Source organism: Coloeus monedula (assembly GCF_965178545.1).
Source record: "Coloeus monedula genome assembly, chromosome: Z".
Lineage (NCBI taxonomy): Eukaryota > Metazoa > Chordata > Aves > Passeriformes > Corvidae > Coloeus > Coloeus monedula.
The window spans coordinates 77,247,842-77,261,496 of record NC_138822.1 but is presented as its reverse complement, the minus strand read 5'-3'; the positions used below and the strand labels follow the sequence as shown (position 1 = coordinate 77,261,496).

Genomic DNA, 13,655 nt, shown 5'->3' with positions numbered 1-13,655 from the left:
ATCCATCCAATCCATGGCTCTCTGACTTAGAGAGAAGGACGTTGTGCGGGACGGCGTCAAACACTTTGCACAAGTCCAGGCAGACCAGGTCACGCACTCTGCCCCCATCCACCAACGCTGCAGCCCTACCCACAGATGGTTACCAAAATTGCCAGGAATGGCAACTTTCCCCTTTGGAAAGCCACGCTGCCTGTTACCTATCACCTCTTTGCTTTCCAGACGCCTCCGCTGAGGTTCCAGCGGAAGCAGTGCCATCCTCTTGCCTGGCACGGAGGTCAGACCGACCGCTTCGTATTCCCGTGCTCTTCTGCTCTCCCCGTTTTAAAAGCAAGGGCTATACTTCCCCTCCTCCACAGGTATCAGGGACTTCAGCTGACAGGACACCATTTTTCAAATATGATCCAGGGTGGCCTAGCAACTCCATCTGACAGTTCCCTAAGGACCCGCTAATGAATCTCTTCATGTCCCACGGACTTGCACATGTTCAGGTTCCTAAGATGGTCTCAAACCTCATCCTCTCCTACAGTGGCCTTGGGCTCTTCATTCTTCACGCAGGGCTCCCTGCATTTGCCTTCTGCAACTCGGGCAGTGTGGCTGGAGCACTCGCACTGAAGAGGGACGCACAGACGTTGCTGAGAACCTCAGCGTTCTCTTTGCCCAGGACAGCCACGTCTCCCCTTTCCTTACGCACATTATCGCTAACATTCTTTTGCTTGCAAGAGATCTAGCGAAGCCTGCCCTCCCACCCTTGACAGCCCTGGCCAGACTCAATTCTAAAGGGGCCTTGGCAAGCCTAACCTTGTCTCTAGCTTACCGTACCCTTTCCCTGTGTTCCTTTCAGGCCACCTGTCCTCCTTCCCGCTTCCTGAAACTTTCTCTTTTTGCTCACAGTTTGCCCAGCAGCTCCCTAGCCATCCGTGGATGCCTCCTGGCGTTTTCGCACCAGTTCCCCCTGCTTCAAATGCATCACTCCTCAGCTTGGAGGAAGGGGATCCTTGAAACTCAGCCACATTCTTGGGCCCCTCTGTCCTCCAGGCCTCTATCATCTGGCACCCTGTCAAGCACATCCTTGAAGAGCCCAAAGTCTGCTCTCTCAAGTCCGGGCCAGGGAGTTCACTGGGTGACCGGCTCACTATCCCGAGGATCTCCTACTCCAACATCCCGTGGTCACTGCAGCCAAGGCTGCCTTGGAGCATCCTATTCCCCACCAGCTCCTCCTACTGGTGAGCACACGGCCTCTGTCCTTGCTGGCTCCTCAGTCACTTGCGCAAGGGAGCTGTCACTGACACATTCCAGAAACCTCCCACGTGGCCGGAGTCCTGCCACGTTGCCTCTCCAAAAGATATCGCTGTGGTTCAAAACCCCACTGAGGCCCAGGGCTTGCAAACGCAAAACCACTACCATCCGGCTATACGCGGCTTCGTCCACTCCATCCTCCCGGCTGGATGGGCCTGTACCGGACCCCAGCCACTCCAGCATCCCGTGTCTCTGGTTGCCCCTTAACCTGGACCCACAAGCTCTCCGACGGCTCCTCGTCCTAACCCAGGAACATTTCCATACTTTCCACTTGCTCACCGAAACACACACAGCTAAACCCCGCCTCGCCTCCACACCCTCTTTTCCCAAGTGTCTAAAACCTTCCAATCCAATGCCCCACTCATAGGAGCAATCCCACAATGTCTCCACGAGGCCAGGGAGATCATGCCCACGCAGGCATGCCTACGCCCTCAACCCCTCTTCGTTCTTCCCCATATTACGTGTGTTTGTGCAAAGGCATCTGAAACTACTGCCAAGTCTTCTCTACTTCGCTTGAACGGGCCGGGCCCAGCTCCCTCAGCCTTTCTCACAAGTGACGCGCTCCGGTCCCCTCTGCGTCTACAGGGCCGGCCAGCCCCTCCAAGACCTCCACACCTCCCATGGACTACAGAGCCCGGAACAGGACACCACTGCTCCGGGGCAGGGCTCCGGCAATCCCAAAACACAACACATTTTGCCGCACGGGGCACGGTCTCATTTTGCTCTCTGCCTGCCTCCTCCACCGAAGCAGGGAAAACACAACCATGCCCTCACTCTGGGGCCAAACGCATGGGACAACAGACACAGAGCAAGCAACACAGCAGCAGCAAAGCTCCTCCTTTCTTCCTAATCCTTCTTCACTCAAGCCTATTTTTTAATGTCTTGTTGCCCTGCCTCCTCAGCTTCCAAGACTGCAGCGAGGCCCCCCCCATGCAAGAACACCTCCAGGCCTCCAACGCTCACACCCACACACACGCCCTTGTACACTGCCACTGCCCCCGGGCCCTTGCTGCAAGAGGGGCATCCCCAGGCCCGGCCCACTGACGTCACTGCTCATCCCTTGCAAGCACAAAAGGAAAACACTGCCTAAGAGGAAAATAAAGGCAAGCCACAAAGTGAAAGGAAAAGTGACCACAGCCACCACCAGGGCACTGCAGGTGGAAAAGATGCTGGGGCACAAAGAGAAACTTCAGCTGCACAGCACAGGCCTTGCAGCTGGCCCTGCAGCTGACCAAGAACACCCAACAACCCTCCCTGACACAGCTGACCCGACGCCTCCGACCCAGCGCTTTCATAACCCCACTCACCCACTACTGCCACCCCACTGCCACCACAATCCCCAACCACGGACACCCCAACAAACCACTGCCCCGAGACCACCACAGCCACCAGCCCAGACTGGAAACCACGGGCGGAAACTCCCAGCAACCAGAAAGCGATGAAGGGAAAGCTGCCGCGATACAAAGCCGCACAGCCGGCAGCACCCCAAGCACAGCCACCACCAGCACCAGCGCCGAGCCTCACCAGCCTCCTGCCCAGCACCACCCCACAGCACCCACAGACCCACCATGGCTGCGCCCAACGCCCCACAGCCGCGCCTGCCGCACGCCGCCCCGGCACTCCTGCTCCTCCTCACGGCTCTCGCCACCACCCTCGCCTGCCAACAGCTCTGGACACACGACGACACCTTCCCCGGCGACGCACTCCGCCTCCTCCAGGACGTGGCTCCCAGCTACGCACAGCCCTGCCACCTCCAAGAGCCGCCCTTCTTCCCCGACACCCTGCTCCACAGCAACCTCCGCCCGCACCAAGCCGCCGCCACCGCCCTACGCATCCTCCAGAACCTCTTCCACACCCTCGGCACCAACAGCACCCGCCAGCACTGGCACAGCCAGCCTCGCAACGACCTCCTCAACAAACTCCAGCACTACATCCACCACCTCGAGCAATGCCTCCCTGACAACGCCACGCTCTTCAAAGGACCACGCAACCCGCTGCTCACCATCAACAAGTACTTCAGGGACATCCACCTCTTCCTCCACGCCCACAACCACAGCGCCTGCGCCTGGGACCACGTCCGCCTCGAAGCTCGCACCTCTTTACAGCACCTCCACAACCTCACCCGCACCATGCGCCGCTAGCGCAAACACCCACCCCCACACACCGACCCACATCCACGTGCCTCCCGCCACGCTCCCACACCGACGCCCCAAACCCACCCCGTGCCTCACGCCTCCCCTCTCCTGGCACAACAGACACGGCTGCAACAACCGCACGGCACCCGCAGCCTGCTACCGCTGCGCCTCCATTCATACAGCCTCTCCCATCGATTTGGACAAAGGACTTTCTCTACTTATTCATCTATTTATTTATTTATTTATTTATTTATTCACTTATTTATTCACTTATTTATGCCACTGAAAATAAAGACCTCTGACAAAACACTTGCCGCTGCCTCTCGTCTCACTAACTCTGCAAACCCAGCCTTTCGGCCGGCGGAAAGCCACCTCTACTCAACACCTACTCCTCTACTCCCAGCCCTGCTCCAGAAAGGGCTCCGCACAGCCCCTACCCACTCTTCTCACTGCCACCTGCCCAAGCAGGTTTGTGCAGCAACCTCTTTGGAAGAACATTCCCAGCATTTGCCCAACACCACAGAACCACAAAAATAAAGACAGGGTAAGGCTGGAAAGCACCACTGCAGCTCATCTGCTTTATCCACAGAGTGCTCCATCCATCCATCCATCCAATCCATCCATCCAATCCATGGCTCTCTGACTTAGAGAGAAGGACGTTGTGCGGGACGGCGTCAAACACTTTGCACAAGTCCAGGCAGACCAGGTCACGCACTCTGCCCCCATCCACCAACGCTGCAGCCCTACCCACAGATGGTTACCAAAATTGCCAGGAATGGCAACTTTCCCCTTTGGAAAGCCACGCTGCCTGTTACCTATCACCTCTTTGCTTTCCAGACGCCTCCGCTGAGGTTCCAGCGGAAGCAGTGCCATCCTCTTGCCTGGCACGGAGGTCAGACCGACCGCTTCGTATTCCCGTGCTCTTCTGCTCTCCCCGTTTTAAAAGCAAGGGCTATACTTCCCCTCCTCCACAGGTATCAGGGACTTCAGCTGACAGGACACCATTTTTCAAATATGATCCAGGGTGGCCTAGCAACTCCATCTGACAGTTCCCTAAGGACCCGCTAATGAATCTCTTCATGTCCCACGGACTTGCACATGTTCAGGTTCCTAAGATGGTCTCAAACCTCATCCTCTCCTACAGTGGCCTTGGGCTCTTCATTCTTCACGCAGGGCTCCCTGCATTTGCCTTCTGCAACTCGGGCAGTGTGGCTGGAGCACTCGCACTGAAGAGGGACGCACAGACGTTGCTGAGAACCTCAGCGTTCTCTTTGCCCAGGACAGCCACGTCTCCCCTTTCCTTACGCACATTATCGCTAACATTCTTTTGCTTGCAAGAGATCTAGCGAAGCCTGCCCTCCCACCCTTGACAGCCCTGGCCAGACTCAATTCTAAAGGGGCCTTGGCAAGCCTAACCTTGTCTCTAGCTTACCGTACCCTTTCCCTGTGTTCCTTTCAGGCCACCTGTCCTCCTTCCCGCTTCCTGAAACTTTCTCTTTTTGCTCACAGTTTGCCCAGCAGCTCCCTAGCCATCCGTGGATGCCTCCTGGCGTTTTCGCACCAGTTCCCCCTGCTTCAAATGCATCACTCCTCAGCTTGGAGGAAGGGGATCCTTGAAACTCAGCCACATTCTTGGGCCCCTCTGTCCTCCAGGCCTCTATCATCTGGCACCCTGTCAAGCACATCCTTGAAGAGCCCAAAGTCTGCTCTCTCAAGTCCGGGCCAGGGAGTTCACTGGGTGACCGGCTCACTATCCCGAGGATCTCCTACTCCAACATCCCGTGGTCACTGCAGCCAAGGCTGCCTTGGAGCATCCTATTCCCCACCAGCTCCTCCTACTGGTGAGCACACGGCCTCTGTCCTTGCTGGCTCCTCAGTCACTTGCGCAAGGGAGCTGTCACTGACACATTCCAGAAACCTCCCACGTGGCCGGAGTCCTGCCACGTTGCCTCTCCAAAAGATATCGCTGTGGTTCAAAACCCCACTGAGGCCCAGGGCTTGCAAACGCAAAACCACTACCATCCGGCTATACGCGGCTTCGTCCACTCCATCCTCCCGGCTGGATGGGCCTGTACCGGACCCCAGCCACTCCAGCATCCCGTGTCTCTGGTTGCCCCTTAACCTGGACCCACAAGCTCTCCGACGGCTCCTCGTCCTAACCCAGGAACATTTCCATACTTTCCACTTGCTCACCGAAACGCACACAGCTAAACCCCGCCTCGCCTCCACACCCTCTTTTCCCAAGTGTCTAAAACCTTCCAATCCAATGCCCCACTCATAGGAGCAATCCCACAATGTCTCCACGAGGCCAGGGAGATCATGCCCACGCAGGCATGCCTACGCCCTCAACCCCTCTTCGTTCTTCCCCATATTACGTGTGTTTGTGCAAAGGCATCTGAAACTACTGCCAAGTCTTCTCTACTTCGCTTGAACGGGCCGGGCCCAGCTCCCTCAGCCTTTCTCACAAGTGACGCGCTCCGGTCCCCTCTGCGTCTACAGGGCCGGCCAGCCCCTCCAAGACCTCCACACCTCCCATGGACTACAGAGCCCGGAACAGGACACCACTGCTCCGGGGCAGGGCTCCGGCAATCCCAAAACACAACACATTTTGCCGCACGGGGCACGGTCTCATTTTGCTCTCTGCCTGCCTCCTCCACCGAAGCAGGGAAAACACAACCATGCCCTCACTCTGGGGCCAAACGCATGGGACAACAGACACAGAGCAAGCAACACAGCAGCAGCAAAGCTCCTCCTTTCTTCCTAATCCTTCTTCACTCAAGCCTATTTTTTAATGTCTTGTTGCCCTGCCTCCTCAGCTTCCAAGACTGCAGCGAGGCCCCCCCCATGCAAGAACACCTCCAGGCCTCCAACGCTCACACCCACACACACGCCCTTGTACACTGCCACTGCCCCCGGGCCCTTGCTGCAAGAGGGGCATCCCCAGGCCCGGCCCACTGATGTCACTGCTCATCCCTTGCAAGCACAAAAGGAAAACACTGCCTAAGAGGAAAATAAAGGCAAGCCACAAAGTGAAAGGAAAAGTGACCACAGCCACCACCAGGGCACTGCAGGTGGAAAAGATGCTGGGGCACAAAGAGAAACTTCAGCTGCACAGCACAGGCCTTGCAGCTGGCCCTGCAGCTGACCAAGAACACCCAACAACCCTCCCTGACACAGCTGACCCGACGCCTCCGACCCAGCGCTTTCATAACCCCACTCACCCACTACTGCCACCCCACTGCCACCACAATCCCCAACCACGGACACCCCAACAAACCACTGCCCCGAGACCACCACAGCCACCAGCCCAGACTGGAAACCACGGGCGGAAACTCCCAGCAACCAGAAAGCGATGAAGGGAAAGCTGCCGCGATACAAAGCCGCACAGCCGGCAGCACCCCAAGCACAGCCACCACCAGCACCAGCGCCGAGCCTCACCAGCCTCCTGCCCAGCACCACCCCACAGCACCCACAGACCCACCATGGCTGCGCCCAACGCCCCACAGCCGCGCCTGCCGCACGCCGCCCCGGCACTCCTGCTCCTCCTCACGGCTCTCGCCACCACCCTCGCCTGCCAACAGCTCTGGACACACGACGACACCTTCCCCGGCGACGCACTCCGCCTCCTCCAGGACGTGGCTCCCAGCTACGCACAGCCCTGCCACCTCCAAGAGCCGCCCTTCTTCCCCGACACCCTGCTCCACAGCAACCTCCGCCCGCACCAAGCCGCCGCCACCGCCCTACGCATCCTCCAGAACCTCTTCCACACCCTCGGCACCAACAGCACCCGCCAGCACTGGCACAGCCAGCCTCGCAACGACCTCCTCAACAAACTCCAGCACTACATCCACCACCTCGAGCAATGCCTCCCTGACAACGCCACGCTCTTCAAAGGACCACGCAACCCGCTGCTCACCATCAACAAGTACTTCAGGGACATCCACCTCTTCCTCCACGCCCACAACCACAGCGCCTGCGCCTGGGACCACGTCCGCCTCGAAGCTCGCACCTCTTTACAGCACCTCCACAACCTCACCCGCACCATGCGCCGCTAGCGCAAACACCCACCCCCACACACCGACCCACATCCACGTGCCTCCCGCCACGCTCCCACACCGACGCCCCAAACCCACCCCGTGCCTCACGCCTCCCCTCTCCTGGCACAACAGACACGGCTGCAACAACCGCACGGCACCCGCAGCCTGCTACCGCTGCGCCTCCATTCATACAGCCTCTCCCATCGATTTGGACAAAGGACTTTCTCTACTTATTCATTCATCTATTTATTTATTTATTTATTTATTTATTCACTTATTTATTCACTTATTTATGCCACTGAAAATAAAGACCTCTGACAAAACACTTGCCGCTGCCTCTCGTCTCACTAACTCTGCAAACCCAGCCTTTCGGCCGGCGGAAAGCCACCTCTACTCAACACCTACTCCTCTACTCCCAGCCCTGCTCCAGAAAGGGCTCCGCACAGCCCCTACCCACTCTTCTCACTGCCACCTGCCCAAGCAGGTTTGTGCAGCAACCTCTTTGGAAGAACATTCCCAGCATTTGCCCAACACCACAGAATCACAAAAATAAAGACAGGGTAAGGCTGGAAAGCACCACTGCAGCTCATCTGCTTTATCCACAGAGTGCTCCATCCATCCATCCAATCCATCCATCCAATCCATGGCTCTCTGACTTAGAGAGAAGGACGTTGTGCGGGACGGCGTCAAACACTTTGCACAAGTCCAGGCAGACCAGGTCACGCACTCTGCCCCCATCCACCAACGCTGCAGCCCTACCCACAGATGGTTACCAAAATTGCCAGGAATGGCAACTTTCCCCTTTGGAAAGCCACGCTGCCTGTTACCTATCACCTCTTTGCTTTCCAGACGCCTCCGCTGAGGTTCCAGCGGAAGCAGTGCCATCCTCTTGCCTGGCACGGAGGTCAGACCGACCGCTTCGTATTCCCGTGCTCTTCTGCTCTCCCCGTTTTAAAAGCAAGGGCTATACTTCCCCTCCTCCACAGGTATCAGGGACTTCAGCTGACAGGACACCATTTTTCAAATATGATCCAGGGTGGCCTAGCAACTCCATCTGACAGTTCCCTAAGGACCCGCTAATGAATCTCTTCATGTCCCACGGACTTGCACATGTTCAGGTTCCTAAGATGGTCTCAAACCTCATCCTCTCCTACAGTGGCCTTGGGCTCTTCATTCTTCACGCAGGGCTCCCTGCATTTGCCTTCTGCAACTCGGGCAGTGTGGCTGGAGCACTCGCACTGAAGAGGGACGCACAGACGTTGCTGAGAACCTCAGCGTTCTCTTTGCCCAGGACAGCCACGTCTCCCCTTTCCTTACGCACATTATCGCTAACATTCTTTTGCTTGCAAGAGATCTAGCGAAGCCTGCCCTCCCACCCTTGACAGCCCTGGCCAGACTCAATTCTAAAGGGGCCTTGGCAAGCCTAACCTTGTCTCTAGCTTACCGTACCCTTTCCCTGTGTTCCTTTCAGGCCACCTGTCCTCCTTCCCGCTTCCTGAAACTTTCTCTTTTTGCTCACAGTTTGCCCAGCAGCTCCCTAGCCATCCGTGGATGCCTCCTGGCGTTTTCGCACCAGTTCCCCCTGCTTCAAATGCATCACTCCTCAGCTTGGAGGAAGGGGATCCTTGAAACTCAGCCACATTCTTGGGCCCCTCTGTCCTCCAGGCCTCTATCATCTGGCACCCTGTCAAGCACATCCTTGAAGAGCCCAAAGTCTGCTCTCTCAAGTCCGGGCCAGGGAGTTCACTGGGTGACCGGCTCACTATCCCGAGGATCTCCTACTCCAACATCCCGTGGTCACTGCAGCCAAGGCTGCCTTGGAGCATCCTATTCCCCACCAGCTCCTCCTACTGGTGAGCACACGGCCTCTGTCCTTGCTGGCTCCTCAGTCACTTGCGCAAGGGAGCTGTCACTGACACATTCCAGAAACCTCCCACGTGGCCGGAGTCCTGCCACGTTGCCTCTCCAAAAGATATCGCTGTGGTTCAAAACCCCACTGAGGCCCAGGGCTTGCAAACGCAAAACCACTACCATCCGGCTATACGCGGCTTCGTCCACTCCATCCTCCCGGCTGGATGGGCCTGTACCGGACCCCAGCCACTCCAGCATCCCGTGTCTCTGGTTGCCCCTTAACCTGGACCCACAAGCTCTCCGACGGCTCCTCGTCCTAACCCAGGAACATTTCCATACTTTCCACTTGCTCACCGAAACGCACACAGCTAAACCCCGCCTCGCCTCCACACCCTCTTTTCCCAAGTGTCTAAAACCTTCCAATCCAATGCCCCACTCATAGGAGCAATCCCACAATGTCTCCACGAGGCCAGGGAGATCATGCCCACGCAGGCATGCCTACGCCCTCAACCCCTCTTCGTTCTTCCCCATATTACGTGTGTTTGTGCAAAGGCATCTGAAACTACTGCCAAGTCTTCTCTACTTCGCTTGAACGGGCCGGGCCCAGCTCCCTCAGCCTTTCTCACAAGTGACGCGCTCCGGTCCCCTCTGCGTCTACAGGGCCGGCCAGCCCCTCCAAGACCTCCACACCTCCCATGGACTACAGAGCCCGGAACAGGACACCACTGCTCCGGGGCAGGGCTCCGGCAATCCCAAAACACAACACATTTTGCCGCACGGGGCACGGTCTCATTTTGCTCTCTGCCTGCCTCCTCCACCGAAGCAGGGAAAACACAACCATGCCCTCACTCTGGGGCCAAACGCATGGGACAACAGACACAGAGCAAGCAACACAGCAGCAGCAAAGCTCCTCCTTTCTTCCTAATCCTTCTTCACTCAAGCCTATTTTTTAATGTCTTGTTGCCCTGCCTCCTCAGCTTCCAAGACTGCAGCGAGGCCCCCCCCATGCAAGAACACCTCCAGGCCTCCAACGCTCACACCCACACACACGCCCTTGTACACTGCCACTGCCCCCGGGCCCTTGCTGCAAGAGGGGCATCCCCAGGCCCGGCCCACTGACGTCACTGCTCATCCCTTGCAAGCACAAAAGGAAAACACTGCCTAAGAGGAAAATAAAGGCAAGCCACAAAGTGAAAGGAAAAGTGACCACAGCCACCACCAGGGCACTGCAGGTGGAAAAGATGCTGGGGCACAAAGAGAAACTTCAGCTGCACAGCACAGGCCTTGCAGCTGGCCCTGCAGCTGACCAAGAACACCCAACAACCCTCCCTGACACAGCTGACCCGACGCCTCCGACCCAGCGCTTTCATAACCCCACTCACCCACTACTGCCACCCCACTGCCACCACAATCCCCAACCACGGACACCCCAACAAACCACTGCCCCGAGACCACCACAGCCACCAGCCCAGACTGGAAACCACGGGCGGAAACTCCCAGCAACCAGAAAGCGATGAAGGGAAAGCTGCCGCGATACAAAGCCGCACAGCCGGCAGCACCCCAAGCACAGCCACCACCAGCACCAGCGCCGAGCCTCACCAGCCTCCTGCCCAGCACCACCCCACAGCACCCACAGACCCACCATGGCTGCGCCCAACGCCCCACAGCCGCGCCTGCCGCACGCCGCCCCGGCACTCCTGCTCCTCCTCACGGCTCTCGCCACCACCCTCGCCTGCCAACAGCTCTGGACACACGACGACACCTTCCCCGGCGACGCACTCCGCCTCCTCCAGGACGTGGCTCCCAGCTACGCACAGCCCTGCCACCTCCAAGAGCCGCCCTTCTTCCCCGACACCCTGCTCCACAGCAACCTCCGCCCGCACCAAGCCGCCGCCACCGCCCTACGCATCCTCCAGAACCTCTTCCACACCCTCGGCACCAACAGCACCCGCCAGCACTGGCACAGCCAGCCTCGCAACGACCTCCTCAACAAACTCCAGCACTACATCCACCACCTCGAGCAATGCCTCCCTGACAACGCCACGCTCTTCAAAGGACCACGCAACCCGCTGCTCACCATCAACAAGTACTTCAGGGACATCCACCTCTTCCTCCACGCCCACAACCACAGCGCCTGCGCCTGGGACCACGTCCGCCTCGAAGCTCGCACCTCTTTACAGCACCTCCACAACCTCACCCGCACCATGCGCCGCTAGCGCAAACACCCACCCCCACACACCGACCCACATCCACGTGCCTCCCGCCACGCTCCCACACCGACGCCCCAAACCCACCCCGTGCCTCACGCCTCCCCTCTCCTGGCACAACAGACACGGCTGCAACAACCGCACGGCACCCGCAGCCTGCTACCGCTGCGCCTCCATTCATACAGCCTCTCCCATCGATTTGGACAAAGGACTTTCTCTACTTATTCATTCATCTATTTATTTATTTATTTATTTATTTATTCACTTATTTATTCACTTATTTATGCCACTGAAAATAAAGACCTCTGACAAAACACTTGCCGCTGCCTCTCGTCTCACTAACTCTGCAAACCCAGCCTTTCGGCCGGCGGAAAGCCACCTCTACTCAACACCTACTCCTCTACTCCCAGCCCTGCTCCAGAAAGGGCTCCGCACAGCCCCTACCCACTCTTCTCACTGCCACCTGCCCAAGCAGGTTTGTGCAGCAACCTCTTTGGAAGAACATTCCCAGCATTTGCCCAACACCACAGAATCACAAAAATAAAGACAGGGTAAGGCTGGAAAGCACCACTGCAGCTCATCTGCTTTATCCACAGAGTGCTCCATCCATCCATCCAATCCATCCATCCAATCCATGGCTCTCTGACTTAGAGAGAAGGACGTTGTGCGGGACGGCGTCAAACACTTTGCACAAGTCCAGGCAGACCAGGTCACGCACTCTGCCCCCATCCACCAACGCTGCAGCCCTACCCACAGATGGTTACCAAAATTGCCAGGAATGGCAACTTTCCCCTTTGGAAAGCCACGCTGCCTGTTACCTATCACCTCTTTGCTTTCCAGACGCCTCCGCTGAGGTTCCAGCGGAAGCAGTGCCATCCTCTTGCCTGGCACGGAGGTCAGACCGACCGCTTCGTATTCCCGTGCTCTTCTGCTCTCCCCGTTTTAAAAGCAAGGGCTATACTTCCCCTCCTCCACAGGTATCAGGGACTTCAGCTGACAGGACACCATTTTTCAAATATGATCCAGGGTGGCCTAGCAACTCCATCTGACAGTTCCCTAAGGACCCGCTAATGAATCTCTTCATGTCCCACGGACTTGCACATGTTCAGGTTCCTAAGATGGTCTCAAACCTCATCCTCTCCTACAGTGGCCTTGGGCTCTTCATTCTTCACGCAGGGCTCCCTGCATTTGCCTTCTGCAACTCGGGCAGTGTGGCTGGAGCACTCGCACTGAAGAGGGACGCACAGACGTTGCTGAGAACCTCAGCGTTCTCTTTGCCCAGGACAGCCACGTCTCCCCTTTCCTTACGCACATTATCGCTAACATTCTTTTGCTTGCAAGAGATCTAGCGAAGCCTGCCCTCCCACCCTTGACAGCCCTGGCCAGACTCAATTCTAAAGGGGCCTTGGCAAGCCTAACCTTGTCTCTAGCTTACCGTACCCTTTCCCTGTGTTCCTTTCAGGCCACCTGTCCTCCTTCCCGCTTCCTGAAACTTTCTCTTTTTGCTCACAGTTTGCCCAGCAGCTCCCTAGCCATCCGTGGATGCCTCCTGGCGTTTTCGCACCAGTTCCCCCTGCTTCAAATGCATCACTCCTCAGCTTGGAGGAAGGGGATCCTTGAAACTCAGCCACATTCTTGGGCCCCTCTGTCCTCCAGGCCTCTATCATCTGGCACCCTGTCAAGCACATCCTTGAAGAGCCCAAAGTCTGCTCTCTCAAGTCCGGGCCAGGGAGTTCACTGGGTGACCGGCTCACTATCCCGAGGATCTCCTACTCCAACATCCCGTGGTCACTGCAGCCAAGGCTGCCTTGGAGCATCCTATTCCCCACCAGCTCCTCCTACTGGTGAGCACACGGCCTCTGTCCTTGCTGGCTCCTCAGTCACTTGCGCAAGGGAGCTGTCACTGACACATTCCAGAAACCTCCCACGTGGCCGGAGTCCTGCCACGTTGCCTCTCCAAAAGATATCGCTGTGGTTCAAAACCCCACTGAGGCCCAGGGCTTGCAAACGCAAAACCACTACCATCCGGCTATACGCGGCTTCGTCCACTCCATCCTCCCGGCTGGATGGGCCTGTACCGGACCCCAGCCACTCCAGCATCCCGTGTCTCTGGTTGCCCCTTAACCTGG

General features: G+C 57.6%; 4 protein-coding genes across 5 annotated transcripts in view; 3 read left to right on the top strand and 1 right to left on the bottom strand.

Moving 5' to 3' along the window:
* Positions 1–13,655, bottom strand: part of UBAP2 (ubiquitin associated protein 2) — a 185,177-nt gene that overhangs the window by 21,903 nt on the left and 149,619 nt on the right. The window lies entirely within an intron of this gene.
* On the top strand, positions 2,865–3,437 carry LOC309585273 (interferon-like; the record flags this gene model as incomplete). Its single annotated transcript, XM_082301899.1, has 1 exon — positions 2,865–3,437. One exon carries the CDS (start codon positions 2,865–2,867, stop codon positions 3,435–3,437), a length of 573 nt encoding a protein of 190 aa, XP_082158025.1.
* Positions 6,914–7,486, top strand: LOC309585272 (interferon-like; the record flags this gene model as incomplete). Its single annotated transcript, XM_082301898.1, has 1 exon — positions 6,914–7,486. The coding sequence occupies one exon, from the start codon at positions 6,914–6,916 to the stop codon at positions 7,484–7,486; it is 573 nt and encodes a 190-aa protein (XP_082158024.1).
* LOC309585271 (interferon-like) lies at positions 10,963–11,535 on the top strand (the record flags this gene model as incomplete). The annotated part of the gene is made up of 1 exon (XM_082301897.1): positions 10,963–11,535. One exon carries the CDS (start codon positions 10,963–10,965, stop codon positions 11,533–11,535), a length of 573 nt encoding a protein of 190 aa, XP_082158023.1.